Source organism: Microtus oregoni, unplaced genomic scaffold, assembly GCF_018167655.1.
Source record: "Microtus oregoni isolate MIOR12 unplaced genomic scaffold, Mior012 000019F_ref0000042, whole genome shotgun sequence".
In the NCBI taxonomy this organism is placed as follows: domain Eukaryota; kingdom Metazoa; phylum Chordata; class Mammalia; order Rodentia; family Cricetidae; genus Microtus; species Microtus oregoni.
In genome coordinates, this window is record NW_024543078.1 from 11,240,188 (window position 1) to 11,258,452 (window position 18,265).

At 52.0% G+C, this 18,265-nt stretch overlaps 1 protein-coding gene across 1 annotated transcript; it reads right to left on the minus strand.

Moving 5' to 3' along the window:
• Positions 1-848: 848 nt before the first annotated feature.
• Slc25a23 (solute carrier family 25 member 23) lies at positions 849-17,990 on the minus strand. The gene is made up of 10 exons (XM_041668889.1): positions 17,258-17,990; positions 15,845-15,971; positions 14,865-14,952; positions 12,995-13,106; positions 10,713-10,871; positions 10,475-10,627; positions 10,178-10,285; positions 9,565-9,732; positions 4,182-4,332; positions 849-2,818 (listed from the first exon to the last, which is right to left on the minus strand). The coding sequence occupies exons 1-10, from the start codon at positions 17,408-17,410 to the stop codon at positions 2,634-2,636; spliced, it is 1,404 nt and encodes a 467-aa protein (XP_041524823.1). The 5' UTR covers positions 17,411-17,990; the 3' UTR covers positions 849-2,633.
• Between the last annotated feature and the right edge of the window lie 275 nt (positions 17,991-18,265).

Below are 18,265 nucleotides of genomic sequence, written 5' to 3' on the forward strand. Positions count from 1 at the left end.
GATCAGATACACACAACAAATCAAACTTTTAAAATGTATTATTTGGGTGTGCGTGTGTGGAGGTCAGATGACTATTTTGTGGGCTTCATTCCCTCCTTCCACTTGCATGTGAGTTTCAGGGACCAGATTTGGGTGGTCAGGGCCTCACTCGTGGTGTGTCTGTGTGTGTGTGCATGTGAGTGCAGTGTCCTCAGAGGCCAGAAGGGGGCACTATATCCTGGAGTTGCAGCTGTAGGTGATTGTGAGTCATCATGTGGGTGTTGAGACTGCAGCTCGGGTCCTCTGCAGGCGCAGCGGGCTCTCAACAGTGAGCCATTTCTCCAGCCTGCTTGCTGTTTATAAATGGAGTGGAAACTGAAGCTTCCGGCTCTTGGAGAAGAGGGAAGAGGAGAGGGGCAGAGGAATGGGAAAGGAAGGAAAGGAGGGGGAGGCGATAGAGGAGAAGCAAGAGAGTAGTGGGGAGAGGAGGGAGAGAGGATGGAAGGAGGAAGTGGGAGATAAAGGCAGGTGGGAAGCAGGGGATAAGGTAAAAGGGAAGAGAGGATGGAGATAGAGATAGAGAGAGAGAGGGAGAGAGAGAGAGAGAGAGAGAGAGAGAGAGAGAGAGCTGTGTCTCATCTCCCCTCCTTGGGAGTACCCCGGTGCCATTCACACACTCATAAGTTTCTAAAAGTCACAGACCTACAGCGGGGTCAACAAAGCTTCTCGCTGCCAAGTCTGACCACTAATGATGGAAGGACCCACATGATGGAAGGAAAGGGCAGACTCCCACAAGCTCTCCTCTGGCTTCCATATGCCCCTCCCTCAAAGAACAAATGTAATTTAAAAAAATGAAAAAGCAACAGTGAAAGAGCTTAGAAAATTTATTCTCTTCCCTTGAAATGACATACACGGGCAGAGAGACGGACTTGGTGTAGGCTGGAGGGAGAGGTGGAAGCCACGGTGGGGTCCTCTTGCCCCTCAACATCCTAGTTCCTTTCACAGTCCTTTGATGGGGTCCCCAGAGATCGGGGAGTTGAGCAGGGCCCCCCCACTTATCCTAAGCTCAGAATCCAACGTTGAAGTGCGGAGGGTATGAGAATGTGGTGGGGAGTCAGGGGACTTTGCTCTCCGTCTGGTAGAAAAATAGACCCCGAGTCAGTCTGGGGTTGTTTCATTTTGCATACTGGATGCTGGGTTTCAGGAAGGATGCTGTGTATTGGTCCTTAATTGTGACTTTCTGAGGCCCGAGCAGGGCTGGCAGTGCTGGCATGCAGAAGGTCCCCTTGGCTGTGTCGCCTGGCTTCACCTGGCAAGTCCCCACCCATGAGTAAGCAGACCAGACCCTCCCAGAGGAACCTCGGCTCTGGGAAGGTATTAGCCTGGCAGGTGGGCAGGGGTATGGAAGACATTGCAGAGAGGGAGATGGGGAGGGAGGTGATTTGGGGTAGTGGTGGAGGAGTGGAGGTGTGTTCTATCTGTGGGGAGATTCAGCATTCATGTGGGGTATGGTGTGGGACATACATACTATTCCCTTACTGCCTGGTGTGGAGCTACTAGTCCAGGGTCTGGGCTTCCAGAAGGATCCCTGATGGTGTGGGATGCAGTGGGAATCAGCTCCAGGGTGTGTCTGGGATACTGGGTGCCTGTGGGATCTGAGATGCTGCCACTGGGCTGCTGGGATCTAGACTTAGGGAGTAGACTGAGAACTTGGGGTGCAGGAGCAAAGGGCCTGGAACCTGGTAGTGTCTGGGAGAGCTTGGTCTTCTATGGCTGGTATCCAGAGAAGGGGTTGAAGGAATCTGGGATCTGAGATTGAACAGCTGTGGCATCTAGAATCCACCCTGGAGCTCACATGTCGGTGGTTCACGGAACCAGAATCCAGGGGGTTAGGACTTGGGACTCTTGGATCCAGTGACAAGAGATTGAGGGTGTGTTAAAATGTAGATCCGGCAGTTAAAGCAGAAGGGCATGAAACTCCAAGTTGAGGTAAAAGAATTGTTTGGGGTGAGGGATCTGGGATCCAGTAACCCAGGATCTTGGCGTTGCTCTGTCAGGACCCTGTGGCTAAGAGTTCCTGGCTTCTAGAATCCAGACTATGAGGCGAGTGACAGGGAGCTCACCAGCAGATTTAGGGTCTCAGGTCTAGTGAGGCCTGAGGGTCTGGTGCCTGAAGAATCTGAGATCTGGGTTACAGGATACATTGATGTGTGCCTTCATGCTTGGGGCACTGGGACCATCTGTTGTTGCACAGGGTGGCCCAGCACCCAGTGGGTGAGGCAGGGAAAAGCAGGATCCAGCTTTGGTGTGTGGATGAGCAGGGTCAAGGGGCTTAGGGATAAGGGCTCAGGGCCAGAATGTGGATAGTTCTGCATCTCAAGTGATGTGTGAGGTACAGCATTTGGGGTCTGGGAGTCTCGCTGTGAAGTTGAGGATCCAGTACTGGGATCCAGTGGCCAAAGGGTGGGGCCTAGTGGTACAGATGTCAGAACACAGGGCCAACGACCTGGGACTTGGGTACTGGTATCCAGCGGCTTGGGTTGGGGGATTAGGAACCACTGGTCAGGCCATTAGTTTCCGGCGGTTGAGGACATCAGCATAGGAGATGCCGTGATGAAGATGAGGGAATCTTGGGGCGACAGGTTCCCAGTCCCTCACCTGGATGTGACCCCCAGGGCCTGCTTCATGTTCTCGTAGACCACGTAGGAGATGCTTACGGCTGGAATGACCTTCATGAAGTTGGGGGCAATGCCCCGGTAGAGGCCCCACACACCCTCCTGGGATAAGATGTGTCGAAGCAGACCCACCATGGAGACCTGTGGGCCACCCTCAATGGAGGCTGTGGGTGGGTTGGGAGCCAGGTAAGATCAAAGCTTCCCCCTCTCATTTTCCCCCTCCAGTCCCACCCGAAGGGATGGGCTAGGTGACTATTTCAAAAGAGGCAAGAGAGTGATATAAAGGAACAACAAGCCCTACCACAACACTATGGATGCCTGAGGGTCTAGGAACTGTCAGTCTTAGGGCCCACATTTGGGGATGAATGAAAACAGTAACAGTAGGTGTGCGTGTGTGTGTGTGTGTGTGTGTGTGTGTGTGTGTGTGTGTATGTGTAAGAGAGAGAGAGAGAAAGTGTGTAGAATTAGGTGTGTGAGAAATCCCCCTTCCTTAAAGTTAGTCTTCTTCTCTTCAGGGCTAACTTCTGCTCATCTTTCCCTCCTCCATCCCAAAGCTGGCTGTTTGGGGGAGCCGTCTGTGGCACCTCAGTCTAAGTCAGGTTTCTACCTCTCCTCTCCTCAACCCTAAATCAACCCTGAACCGTGGAAAGATTGCTGAGCCTTCCTCCTTCACAGGGGATGAAGTTCATGAGCGTACAAAGCATTTATCTCGTTTGCCGGTCGTTTCTCCAGCAAAAACCAAGGAACACAAACACTAAAGTTCCCAAAAACAGACTCAGGGAAACCGGAAAATAATCAGTGGGTGGCAAATACAGAGGGAAAACAGTGGGGAAGCTGAGGCAGGAGGACTGTCCTGAGTTCCAGCCCAGCCTGGGTCTTAGTGTTCTGTGGGAAAGAGAGCTTCCTGCTCTTCTGGAAGCCCAGAGTTCAGTTGCTGGCACCCACGCAGGTGACCTCCTAGCTCCAGGGAGTCCGATGGTGTCTCAACTCCCCACACCCATGCTCATGCACAAGTGCAGAAATAAAAAGAAATCTTTAAAAAAACCCACCGTGAAATAGAAACAAAACACTAGGTTGTCCTTAAGATTGGGCACGGGGGTGCACACCTGGAGGAGGCAGGGGCCAGTGGCAGATCTCTGGGTTCTGGGCCAGCTGGGGATACATAGTTAGACCCTGTCCCATAAACAAATAAGTAAGCAATGACACTGCCCTTCCCTGACTTTGGCTAGCTCTGTTCTCAGCAGGCCTCACTCCCTTGTTTCCTCTTAGCTTTGAATAACAGCTCAGGTTACTGGCAGGCCCAGATATGCCACCGTGTTGCCTGCGGTACTTCCCTGTACCCGATGCCACTGACTTCTCAGGTGAAGGACTCCCTGGTCAGCATCACTAGTGGGTAAACTGAACTCCAGACAACAAGAAAGACCCACAGGAACCCAGCCCAGACTCTACCTCCACGGACTTAGGGGACAGCAGGTGGGACCCAAATGGCTGACTTTCCTACCCCAGCCTCCCGCCCAGGCTTCTCACCTTGGGCCTGCATTCGGGTCCGGACCAGTGCCAGGGGGTAACTGGCAATCTGGCCGCAGGTGCTGGAGATGGTGCCACAAGCCAGGAGCACGAGAATGCCTGGGTTTGCTGATTCGTGGCTGTACTGCTGAAGCCAGCTATTCTTCAGAGTCTAGAAGAGAAAGGAACAAGTGGGTTTAGAGTTGTAGATAGGAAGACCCTGGTGTAGAAGACCTTGTTACCATACCAGCTCTGTGCGTCAAGGTGCAGTTTGTCTTCCCCACCGGTCAGACGCCCCAGCACCTCACTGGGGGATTCGAGGCAGAGGCACCACCTCTGACGGCCCATCACTGGGGATTCTAGGTGGGCGGTCCACCCCTGACCACGCCCCCGGCCCCTCATTGGGGGATTCTAGGCGGGGGAGGTGAGGGAATCCGTCCCTGACCACGCCCCAAGCCTGCTTCTGGGGAGTTCTAGGTGGAGGCTCAACTGAGGGATTTTTTTAAAAAGTAATATTTTATTTTATGTACATTGCTGTTTTACCTGCGTGAGTGTCTGTATGAGGGCATTGGATCCCCTGGAAATGGAGTTACAGATAGTTGTGAGCCGCCATGTGGAAGCTGGGAATTGAACCCCAGTCCTCTGGAAGAGCAGTCGGTGCTTTTTGCTTTTTCTCTGTTTGCTTGCTTTTTTGAGACCGGGTTTCTCTGTGTAATAGTCTTAGCTGTCCTGGAACTAGCTCTTGTAGACCCAGGTTGGCCTCGAACTCACAGAGATCCTACTGCCTCTGCCTCCTGAGTGCTGGGATTAAGGATGTGTGCTACCACTGCCCTGTGCAGTCAGTGCTCTAAGCAGGTGAACCATCTCTCTAGCTCCCCATTTTTGGATTTTTAAAGAAAAAATCTTGTCCAGATGGGTCCCAAATCTATTAAGTAGCTGAGAATGAACTAGAACTCCTGGCCTTCCTGCTTCTACCTCTCTAGATGGGGTACTGAGGTTCTGGGATGGACCCCAGACTCTGTGCACGCTAGGGGAGTGCTCTAGTCCCTGAGCTATACCCTTTGTCCCTCTGAAGACAAGTTAGTGCCTCATCCCGGGTCTTCAGGTACTTTAGCTGATGAGATTTATAAGGATGATGGGCGTGGGCTCTGAGAGCCACACTGTCCTTATATGAAGAAGAGGGACAAAGAGGGGAGAGTCAAGGGATGTCAGACATAGAAACGGGACTGATGGATCTACTGTGAAGATGGAATGCTTCAGGAATTGCAGTGACCATCTGTGAATCTAGCTGCCCAAGACTGAGGCAGGAGGGCCGATTATGCCCGGGGGCTTGAGATCAGCCTGGACAACAAAGTGAGACGCCGTCTATAATGAAAGTAGGTAAAATTTAAAACAAAAGAGGAGGAGCCAAGCAGATGGCTCTGCAGAGAAAGATTGCTGCATGAGCAACAGGAGCTGAGTTCAGAGCTCAGCGTGCACAAAAGAGCCAGATGTGGCCATACACACCTGTAAACACTGCTCTGGAGAGGCCGAGGCAAGAGGATCTCTGGGGCTGGCAACTAGTCAGCCTAGAGAAGTGAGTGAGCATGGGAGCCGAGCGAGAGACCCTGCCTCCCTCCCGTCTCTACCTCCCTCACCCTCACAGGAGCTGCAACCAGGGGAAGATGCCTATTCATATGGTTCCTATGTAGCATATGAGAAACCAAGGGGAAGGAAGCCATGTGCCCCAAACTCTGGAATTTTCTGGAACCTTCTTCCAAGATCTTCCTCTCCCCCATCTTCCTTCTTTCCTCTTATTATTTTTTGGGGATATATGTGTGTGCTTGTGTGTGTGCAGGGGTGCATGCCGACTGGAGGAAGCATGGAGGCCAGAGCTTGGTCAATCAGGTCAAGCTGTCTCACCTACCTTTGGAGACAGGCTCTCTTACTGAACCTGAAGCTTATTGACTGGCCAGTCAGGAAGCTCCAGGATCCTCCTGTTCTGGCTCCCAGCCCTGGAGTTGCAGATGCTCTTCCTAGTGCTTAGATTCACATCCTCTTCCTTGCATGGCAGGCATATTATCAACTCAGCCAGTCCCCTAACTCCCCAAGCCCCTCTTTTGAGGCAGGGTCTCTCTGTAATTCTGGTTGGCCTAGAACTCGCTACATAAACCAGGCTGGATTCATAGTTATGGAAATCCGCCTGCCTCTGCCTCCTAAGTGCTGAGATTAAAGGTGTGCACTGCCACCACCACCAGTTTAAAAGACTTACCTATTTTCATTTTATGTGTATGGGTGTTTTGTCTCCATGTATGTCTGCCTACCATAAGCATGCAGTACCTATGGGGGTTAGAAGAGGGTGTCTGATCCCCTGGAACTGGAGCTATGGGTGGCTGAGAGCCACCATGTGGGTGCTGAGAATATATATGTTAAATGAGTTGTCAAAAGCTGTTATGGACTGATGAGATGTCTCAGTGGATAAAGGTGCTTCCACGCAAGCCTGATAGCTAGGTTTGGTCACTGGAACCCACATGGTGCAGAGAGAGAACCAACTCCTATATGGTACCTGCTGACGTCCACACACACACTGTGACACAAGGACACACACAGAGACATAAACATGACCTGCTCTGGGCTGGCGAGATGGCTCAGTTGGCAAACCTCTTGCACGCAAGCATGGGGAACTGAGTCTGATCTCCAGCACCCATGTCAAAGCCAGGCACGTTGTATATGCCTGTAAGTACATTGCTGGGGAGGTGGGAGGAGGATACGTGGGTTCACTAATGAACCCCTCTAGCCTCCTTGATGAGCCCCAGGTCCCAGTGAGAGATACCATGTCAAAAAATAAGGTGGACAATATCTGAAAACTGACACCTGAGGTTGTCTTCTGGCCTTCACACACACACACACACACACACACACACACACACACACACACACACACATTCACGTGTGCGTGCACGCACACACAGTATTCTGTTGCCAGGGACAGTGGTCATGCCTTGAGTTAGTGGATTACCCATGAATCCAGGCCATTATGGGATGCATAGTGAGCCCCTACCTTTAAAAACAAAAGAGCCGTGTTCCAGTGGTGGAACATTTGCCTAACATGCATGAAGCCCTGGCTCCACACAGCACCACATTGACTTGGGGTGGTAGTGTAGACCAGTTATCCCTGCACTCAGGAGGAGTTCAAGGTCCTCCTCAGCTACCTAGTAAGTTTGAGGTCAATGAAGGCTATATAAGACCCTGTTTTGCCCGGGCAGTGGTGGTGCATGTGTTTAATCCCAGCACTTGGGAGGCAGAGGCAGGCGGATCTCTGTGAGTTCAAGCCCAGCCTGGTCTACAAGAGCTAGTTCCAGGACAAGCTCCAAAGCTACAGAGAAACCCTGTCTTGAAAAACAAAACAAACAAACAAAACAAAACAAGTTTTTTTTAAAAAAAAAAAAAGGAAAGGAAAAGGAGGGAGACAGAAAAAGGGGGGAGCTGGGAAGATGGCTCAGTGGTTAAGAGCACTGGCTGCTCTTGAAGAGGATCCAGGTTTAATACCCAGCACTCACATGGCGACACACAACCATCTGTGCTAGGCAACCTAGCACCCTCTTCTGGCCTCCACGGGTACCATATGCAGTGTGCAGGCGGGCAAACAACCATACATAATGAAACTTGAAAATAACAAATAATTGAAAAAGGAAGGAAGAAAGAGAATGTGCTGGCCTGGAGACCAGGCCAGAACCCACACATGCTTTGGGGAAGATGGTGTCCGAGGCTTATTTTACACCATGTTCACACTCTCAGAAGCTGGAGGGGCCCCAATTCCTACAAAGCTAAACCTTCCATAACTCCAAAGAGGCAAATGTGAACCCCTAGGCTTCATCTGTAGCACCTTAGGGAGGGAAATGGTTATATTATTATTATTCTTGTATTGAGAAAGGGCCCAGGCTGGCAAAGAGCCTCCTGCCTCTGCCTCCCGAGGCATGGGATTAAAGGCATGTGTCACCATGCCTACTTGTTGTGGTAATCCTCCTGCATCAGCTTTTTGATTGTTGGATGACAGGCACCACCCTCCATGCCTGGCTAAAAGTGGCCTTTTTATATTTTTGGAAAGATTATTTTTTTATTTATGTGTGTGTGTGCCTATGTGAGTGTATATGCATCATGAGAGTGCAGTGCTTTTAGAGACCAGAAGAGGGTGCTGCATCCCCTGGAGCTGGATTTATAGGGCACTGTTAGACCTGATGTTGGTGCTGGGAACTGAACTCAGGTTCTCTGCCAAAGCAGTAAGCACTCTTAATGGCTGAGCCATCTCTTTAGCCCCATCCCCATTCCCATTTTTCTATTTGGTTGCTGCTGATTTTTTTCTTTTTTCTTTGGTATTTTGAGACAGGGTTTCTCTGTAGCTTTGGTGCCTGTCCTGTAACTAGCTCCTGTAGACCAGAGACCGGGCTGGCCTTGAACTCAGAGATCCACCTGCCTCTGCCTCCCAAGTGCTGGGATTAAAGGCGTGCACCACCACCACTCAGCTGTTGTTGATATCTTTTAATTTTTGTTTTTCTTTTCTTTCTTTCTTTTTTTTGCAACTTATTTATTTTTATTGTATGTCCATTGGTGTTTTAGCTGCATGTATGTCTGTGTGAGAGTGTCAGATCTTAGAGTTACAACAGTTGTTAGTTGCCATATGTGTACTGGTTTGAATCCTGGGCTCTCTGGAAGAGCAGTTGGTACTCTTAACCACTGAGCCATCGCTTGAAACCACCCCCCCCCCTTTTTTTTTTCCAGAGTCAGGGTTTCCTCTGTGTAACAGTCCTAGCTGTCCTGGAACTCACTCTGTAGACCAGGTTGGCCTCGAATTTGCAGAGATCTGCCTACCTCTGCCTCCTCAGTGCTGGGATTAAAGGCATGAGCCACCAGGTCTAGTCTAAATTTTGTTTTCCAAGCTGGGTGGTGGCGGCGCACGCCTTTAATCCCAGTACTCGGGAGGCAGAGGCAGGTGGACTTTGTGAGTTTGAGGCCAGCCTGGTCTACAAACTGAGTTCCAGGACAGCCAAAGCTTAAACAGTGAAACCCTGTCTTAAAAAAAAATAAACAAAATTTTGTTTTCCAAGACTGGGTCTTTTCACATAACGAGGCTGTCTTAAAACTGAATACCAAGTGCAGGCCACCCTTGAACTCCAGATCTCCCTACTTCAGCCTCCTAAGTCCTAGGATGGCAAGTGTGCGCCACAATGTGGAACTGGAAACAAGGGTTTTTGCATCAGTGACAGAAGGGAGGTGTGATGTCTGGAGGGGCTCTCCAGGGCTTCAAGACCCACCACAGTTTTGAAGTCTACAATTGTCCTTCCTAGCTATGAGAAGCAAAGAGTGTCCTCGGCCAGATCCCAGAACGAGAAAGAAGGGAGGGAGGGATGGTAGGTTATCCACAGACCTCGTAGACGGCTAGATCGATTCCAGCATAGGGGATGATGCCCAGCACATTGGGCAGGTAACCACGGTAGAAGGCACGGGGCCCTTCACGCTCCAGGATCCGCCTTGCACAGTCCAGGAGCCCCTTGTACTGGCCAGTTTTCCGTAGAGTCAGCCTTGTCTTCAGTACCTGGGTGAGAACTCTGTCAACCCCTTGAAAAACTACTATCAAAAATCATCATGCCCAGAAGTGATATCACCTAGAAGTCGCTACTCCCGAAAGCAGATGTCCTGTGGACCTAGCTGAGTCTGAGGAGGTAGAGTGTCTACTTAGTGTACATAAAGGCCTGATTTCCATCCCGAGCACCACGTAAATCAGGTGTGGTGGCTCATGCCTGCCACCCTTGCTCTTGGCAGGCCTATCCATAAATGGCCCGTTACTATGACTACTATGTCCCTAGAAGTTACATCTCAAATTGAGATACCCAGACAAGCTAGACAGGAAACGGCTCCTGGTCCCAAGTCAGGCAGTTAGGGTTACAGTTAGCTCCACACACAGTGCAGAGCGGGGAAATGGCCCAGTACCGCAGGCCCACCCTCTCATGCTGGGTCTTCCTCAGGCCCCTCCTTCTCACCTCCATGGGGTATATGATGGTTTGAGCTGTGGCCCCGGCCAGGGAGCCAGCCACGAAGCGCTCCTGAACGTGCAGCGTCTCTTGCTGCCCCCTGATGGCCCGCTTGATCTGAGGGTGGAACATGGGGAGGTGTGAGGCGCATAGGAACCTTGGAGATTATTGAGCTGCCCGTGCATTCCACTGTTCTCCAGCTGGCACGGAGCTGGCCAGTAGGGGGCGTGGTGCAAGCCAAAGCCCTTGAGCCCTCGCGCTTAATTTCTGCTTCCCAAGGCTGAATATACTCTCGTCTGGACCAACCTGTTCATAAGCCATGAACTTGATGGCTGACTCAGGGGCGATCTTGAGCACGTTGATACCATTGCCCCGCCAGAGGGACAAGATGCCCCCTTCTTGAATCATGTTCCGCAGGCCCCCTAGGATGTTGAGCCGGTTGGACTTGGAGGCGTGGACCTGAGTGGGGAGAGAAGGTAGCTTTAAGATGCTCTCCTAGGCCCAGAACCTGGATGATGAGGTGGGCCCCTTCAGGTCCTCTCACCTGCATGAAGACCTTGAGACGGTCCAGAGGAGCTGTGCCTGTCCGCGACACAGCGCCGGCCACTGCGCCAGCCACCAGCTGCTTCCACCACATGCCGGTAAGTTTCTCCTGCTTGGAGAACTCATCAGGTACCGTCAGGCACTCCCCAATGTCCAGGACCTGAGGATGGGGGCTGCAGGTGTCATGTCCCAGCAGAGGTGGGGGATGCACCTGGGTCCTAAGTGGGGAAGGCTCCCCTATGAATTCCAGGACACCCCAGAGTCCACCAAAGGACCTTGCTTGGAGAGTCCACCTGATTCCTTTTGGATCCTGCCACTAAAACATCCAACCAGCAGTCTGGCTATGATACCCTCGGGTTCCTCTGGGAGATCTCCGTGGAGTTCCACTGCTTTAGCGGTTCTCAACCTTCCTAACACCGTGACCTTTCAAAACAGTTCTTCATGTTGTGGTGATGCCCAACCATAAAGTTAGTTTTGTTGCTACTTTATAACTGCAATTTTGCTACAAATATTTACTGTAATTTTGCTGTAAATATTTACATTTATATGATGTAAATATTTGTGTTTCCTGAATAGTCTTAGGTGACCCTGTAAAAGGGTTGGTGGTTTGACCCCAGTGGGTTGAGAACCACTGCACTAAAGGATCCATTAAGTACTAAAGATAGTAACTCAGTCCACTGAGCCTTACCAAAGGAGCCACGACTCCCACACAAGAGTCAACTGCAGGGCCTGTGAGAGGGTCATTAAGGTCAAGGCCTGTGTGGCCAAGTCTGAAGACCTGAGTTCAATACCTGGGAGCCACGTGATGGAAGCAGAGAGGAAGACTTCCCCAAGCTGTCTTCCGACCTTCACACACACCCCTCACACAAAATAAGTAATTGTTAAAAATAGAATCCAGGAGTGGTGGTGGTGCATGCCTTTAATCCCAGCACTCAGGGGCAGAGGCAAGGGGGCGATCTCTGAGTTCAAGGCCAGCCTGGTCTACAGAGCTAGTTTCAGGACAGCCAGAGGTACACAGAGAAACCCGTCTTGAAAAATGAAACAAAACTAAACAAAACAAAAAAACCTCCAAAAAAACAAAAAAAGAAAAAGGTGCCACTGGATTTCACCAGAGGGTCCCCTGATCTCACCAGAGGAGCTACCGATTCTTACCAAAAGATCCACAGAGTCCCACCGAAGAATCTATTGAATCCTACTGAAGAATCTACCAGATCCCACCACAGGATCCCAGCAAAGGAGCCAGTGAGTCTTACCTAAGGATCTGCTCTCTCAGCGTCTCCTCCATGGGGAGGCCTCTCCTACAAGTCTTCCCCCAAGAGTCTTTCCCAGGAGTCCTCCGAGGAGGCTCTCCCTCCTAGAGTCCAGCCATAGATTTCCCAACTGTGGATCTTTGGGGGTGAACATCCCTGGATCTCCCAAGAGGATCGCACTGGCTTTTTCCTCAGCATGACATCATCACCACGTTGCCATTTTAAGGCAGCGATTACCGTGGCCTGGTAGCTATGGCAACAAGTTGAGCAGAAAAATCTGGTGATAACTGGGTCTATGGTAAAGGAGCTATCGCACCCCCTGGTAGGGAGGGGCCTGTCACAAGAAATCCACTCACCATCCCACCCCAGCTGCAAGGAATCCTGGGAAGCATTAACTATATAGGAAGCAGAAGGCTAATCGAAGGCTCCGTTTTGCAGCTTCCACCATGGGGGTGCCATCCACCATGGGGTCGGACTCAGCAGTGGCGCAGCTGTTTGGGGGTCACCCAGGACCTGTAAGTGACCCCTCTGGGTGCTCTAGTGAAGCTCGAGCATGGGCTTACCACATCAGACCTTGGTGAATCCTTCTTTTGGGTTGTGTCACCTCACCTGAGGCGAGCAAATATTTGTCCACATTTCCCCGGACAAGCAAATGCAATGAGGACCCTGTCAGATCCCACAGACGGACCTCCTCCAGACACCAACAGGCTCCCTCCCCATCCCCAGTGGACTCCTCTGTCCTCCAAAGACAGTGTCTGCCTACATCTTCCCCTCAGCCGCAGCATGAGCCTCGGAGCAGGCGAGGAGCAGCCGGCAGCTGGCAGTTGTGTGGGTCGAGCGTGGGAACACCATTTGGTGTATTTTCCCCCCCATAACCCTAATTCCAACCAACTGGCCCTGGAATCTGAGCAAGACTAATGGGCTCTGAGCAGATAGCAGGGATGTCCGTTGGGATTACCGGGCTCCTGAACCCCCAGATGTTACTGACACCTCCAGAGTCCTGGCCCAGCCCTGCCGGTGGCCCCCAACTTACCGTAGAATGCTTCCAGAAATACAGGACATCCTCCACATTCTCCAGAGAGTGCAGCAGAAAGTGGTCTCGCCATTCCTGCCAATCAATGGTCATGGTGCCATCGCGGTCCATGCTGGAGGTGGGGTGGGCAGAGGCTCAGTGTCCAGGCTGGCGGAGGGTGCCGCTAGCTTTCATGGACTTGGGGAGCACAAAGTGCATTGCTTCTCTTCAGCACTGGTTTGTTTGTTATTTGAGATAGGATCTCACTCTATTGCCCAGGCTGTCTTGGAATTCACAGCAATCCTCCTGCCTAAGTACCTGAAGCTAGCTAGAACAACACCCCATACCTGCATTTATTATTTTTTTTGGTAGGGTCTTACCCTGAAGATCAGGCTGGCCTCCAATTCATGCGCAATCCTCCTGCCTAGCTTTCTGAGTGCTGATATGACAGCCATGTGCCACCTGGCTAAAGCATTTTAAAACCTTCTTCAAATTATTTATTTTAAATTGTGTGTATGTCCTGAAGCGTGATTACAGGTGATTGTGAGCCAGCTGGCTTGGGTGCTAGGAATCAAACACTGTTAGAAGAATAATTCACACTCTTAACCACTGAGCCACCCGTTTATCAGCCATTTTGTCAATCCAGGCTTTTACTTTATATTCTAAGCTGGCTTGAATCTCAGAGCCTCCTTAATGCTGTGTGCTAGGGCTACACTATTGTATCTGACTTTAAAAAATACTTTACTTATTTATTATTATTTTATTTTTTGGTTTTTCTTTTTTAAAATATTTACTTACTTACTTATTTATTAAGTTATACAATATTCTGTCTGTGTGTATACCTGCAGGCCAAAAGAGGGCGCCAGATCTCGTTACAGATGGTTGTGAGCCACCATGTGGTTTCTGGGAATTGAACTCAGGACCTCTGGAAGAGCAGTCAGTGCTCTTAACTGCTGAGCCACCTCTCCAGCCCATATTTTTTGGTTTTTCAAGTCAGGGTTTCTCTCTAGCTTTGGAGCCTGTCCTGGAACTCACTCTGTAGACCAGACTAGTCTTAAACTCACAGAGATCCACCCCTTCTCTGCCTCCTGAGTGCTGGGATTACAGGTGTATACCACCACCGTCCGGTATTTATTATTATTATTTAACGTGCTTTGCCTGTTTGCACCAATGTTTGTGTGAGGGTATCCTGGAACTGGAGCTACAAACAGCTGTGAGCCGCTGTGTAGATGCTGGGAATTGAAACTAGATCCTCTAGAAGAGCAGTCATTGTTCTCAACTGCTGAGCCATCTTATGTGGCTTTTTAAAACAAATTTACTGTGTGTGTATGTATGTGTGTATGTGCTCATATTTGTGCCACAGCTTGACGTAGAGGTCAGGGAACAACTTGCTGGGTTGTTGCTCTCCTTCCACCATGTGGGTATTGGGAATCCAACTGGCCCCATCAGGTTTGAGGGGCAAGCGCTCTTACCTACTGAACCACCTTGCCAGCTTCACATGCCAAGATGTTTGGAGTTGTTTTTAAGGGAAGTCTCATTCTGAAGTCCAAATTGACCTCTAAGTCATGGCAATCCTCCTGCCTTGGCCTCTTAGGTGCTAGGACGACAGGTTCACACCCCAGGTATGATCCAGTCACATTATCTGACTGGCTCGCCTGTGTAAGTCCTTCAAACCAGCCCCGTGTGGGTAGCTGTAGCACCTACCAGCGCTTTTCGGGGTCAGACAGGGACTTCAGGCCACTGGCCTAAGATCTGTTTGGCTCCGAAGTCCAACTTTTCAGCCCCGCCCTCCCTGGAGCCGGGTCTGGGGCTCAGAGGACAGAACTTTCTGGCAGAGGAGGGGATGGGGGTGGGGATGGGTCTCCAAGGGCCTGAAACTCCAGTAACTCACCTGTGTAGGATTTTCTCTGCCTGCTCCAGCGAGATAGAGATGCCCAGCGCTCGGAAGCTCTGCTGAATCTCAGAGACATCGATGTGACCTGGAATGGGTGCCCCAGGAGACCAAGCCAAAGACTGACAAGGGGGCTCCAGAAGCGTGTTTGTGTGTGTGTGTGTGTGTGTGTGTGTGTGTGTGTGTGTAGGTCAGAATCAATGGCTGTGTCTTCCTCAGTCTCTCTCCATGTTTCTTTTGAGACAAGGTCTCTCGCTGAATCTGGAATTCACTGACAGTGAGCCCCAAGATTCTCCTGTCTACACCTTTCCGGTGCTGGGGTCATAGGTGGGCACCACCCCACTCAGCTTAATGGGTGCTGGGGATTTGAACTCAGGTCCTTGTGTTTGCCCAATAGGCACTTTACCCACTGAGTGAGCTTCTTAGCCTCGGGGGAGAGATTTTTGTACCAGTTGTGGGGGCTACTCAGAGTTGAAACTGGGCAGTATTTGGGGGGGGGTCCTCCATTACCAGGAGTGAATGAGTTCAGGGATGATTGCAGAGGTCCCTATGCTAGAAGAGACTAAAGCAATATTTGCTTATTTATTAATTTTTCAGTTCCTCCCTCCCCAGCGTAGGTTCTAGGGATTGAACTCAGGACCTTGTGGTTTTGTGGCAAGCACTTTACCCCCTGAGCCATCTGTCCAACCTTAAGGCAATACTTAAGGATCCTAGAAGACACTTGGTCGCGGGACTGTCTCTGGATCCAAGAGTCCCTGAAGCTACTATACTGTCCAGAAAGAAACATCTGGGGGGTAGAGACAGGGGTTCTCTTCTAAAAGGGATCAGGAGGTGGGATGGCCGGTTTGGGTTCAGATCACCTAGTTGGGGCTGAGAAGAACTCCCAAAATAGCCTGTGAGTCAGAAGCAGCCCTCCCCTTCTCCCCAGCACTGCGGGTTCTAACCCATCTGCCCATCCCCCAGTTTGGAGCCCATCTCACCATCCTGGTTCCGGTCAAGGCTGTGAAACATGAGCAGAAGGCGCTGCTCCCGCTCCTGCAGGTAGCGGGTAAATTCCTCCAGGCTGAGGCCACCATCTGGATCAGCGTCCCCCTCGGAGGAGATGCCCTGGAAGAGAAAAGAAGGGACAGAGGGGACTGAGCAGACTGCACCCCCACAGTGTGTGTGTCTCAATATGCCTCATGGTCCAGGAACTCAGAGCCCCAGTAACTCAAGAAAGGGGTGCAGGGGCCATCATCCCCCACCCCTCAATCAGCCCACTTTTCAGCAAGATGCCCCAAGCCATAATAGGTGTCTGGTTGCTGCCCAGTACTCCGGGTAGGCAGACTGAGACTTTTCTACGTTTCTAAGTCAAGGGAGCGGTTCAAGGTCATAGAACTGTGAAGCGGCAGCCTTGGGCACATTTTGATTTTACACGCCTCCTCGAATAACCCAGGCTAGCCTCCTTCTCTTCCTTTTGGAGAATGACCTTGAACTCGATTCTCCTGCAACACCTTGTCTCCCGAACCTGCCCACCTAGCTTTTCCTTATAAAATCCATCTCCTTGGCAGTCTTGGGGTGGGGGTGGGCTGTCATGTTAGAAACAATCCTGATTCATATAGGGCCCAACAGATCAAAGCCAATAGCCATGGGACCTCTACATTCCCACGGGAAAAGTGGGACCTTAGACTCAAGGTCAACAAAGATGCAACAGGTCTGTTTCAGGTACATCTAGGGGCTCAGGTGTAAGGGACACCTGTGACACACGGAGGAAGGGCCAGTTCTTGCCTCTTTTCACCGCCATTGCCACCTCCCATGCTGGGGCTGGAATCCAGGACCTTTGCACATGCTCGGAAAGAGCTTTACCACTGTGCTGCACCCAGGCTCAAATTCCTTCCTAGATAGGTCGGACCCCTGTAGAGGCAGGGTGGCCTCAGATAGACTGAATCTCCGGCTGGCCGGGGCAGGCTGGGGCAACCAGCCAGGTCCCAGAAAGAAAGCACCAGCGGGGAATGTAAATAAGAGACTAGGGGAGCCAGCTGGGGTGCCCCAGCAGGGTGGGGAAGTTGTGTTCACTGCAGGTGGGAGCGGGTCACCCATCAGATCGTGCGGAGAGCAGCGGAGGGTGTGTCTCCGGGCAGTGGATGGAAAAGCCTCCCGCTCTACGGTGCATTCTCTAGCAGGCACCCAACAGCCCGGGAGGGGGGGGCATTGGGTCCTGGCAGCCGCAGGCACTGCAGGCCCGGGGCCTTGGCAATCTTGTCTCGCGACGCCCTTAGGCCAGACGCTAGCGGGTAGGGGGAAGGGAGGTGACAGAGGTGGTGGGTCCAGCCAACAGGTAGCGTGCAACCGCATTCAGGTGCACTGGTTACGGCGCGGGCGGGCCCTGCAGCGGTGGTCGCTGCCCGTGGTACCTGCTGTGCACTTTCGGGATCGCCCCCTCCCAGCCTGGCCAGCCCCTGGCGCAACTCGTGCACGTCCACGCGGCCGTCCTTGTTGCTGTCCAGCTCCTCGAACAGGCGACTCCAGCGCTGCCGCCGCTCCGCGTCGCCGGAACCCCCCCTCATGGCGCCCGCCCGGGGGGGAGGGGAGGCCCCACAGCGACGGCCTCGGCGGGGGCTTTCCGGCTCCCCCTCCCCCCCGGGGTCCCCGCAGGGCCAGCTCCCGCGATCAACCGCACCGCAGCCTCTGCACTGCGGGGCCGAGCTCCGGCACTTGCTGGAAGTGATAAACGCTAGTCGTACCCGCCCGCCCCAGAACTTGCGTCTCCTCCTCCGACCCGCATTGCTGGGGGGAGGGGGCCGGGGGCGGAGCAGGGGGCGTGGGGAAGGAGTCTAGGAGGCTCTGGTATTGCACATCTGACAGTGCCCGCATTCCTGGAACGATAGGAAAGGCGAACACCTCAGTACTTGGTTTGCCTCAGTTTACCCCTTTTCCTTAAATGGTTTGGCAGGGAATTATCAGGAATTGGGTTTTGTAATCTCATTCCTTTCGACCTCCCTCTCCTATGGACCCTCATCAGGAATTCAAGTTTTTGCTTCTCCCAGACCTACGCAAGAACTCGGAACCAGTATAAGCGCTTCTTTTGCCCGCCCGCTCTCGTCAGATTCCCCAATCGATGACAGAAACAGGAGATCAACAAGGGGGAGCACTCCCTCCCCAACACTTCATCCCGCCCGCGCGCTTCCTTTTCTCGGTGACTCTGGCAGAGAGAAACGCAGGGTCAACGCGCAGTGCGGCTGCAAAGTCAAATTCCTATTGGTCAGAACCGCCTGAGCTGCGCCCGTCCGCTCCACGTAGGCGGGGCTTCCTGATTGAACCACCGCAGCCTCCAGCCCCCGTCTCCCGCAGCCGGCCTGGCTTTCTTAAAGGGGCCGCGACGCCATCCGGACTCTCAGAAGGCTGCTCTCTGCAGATCTGCC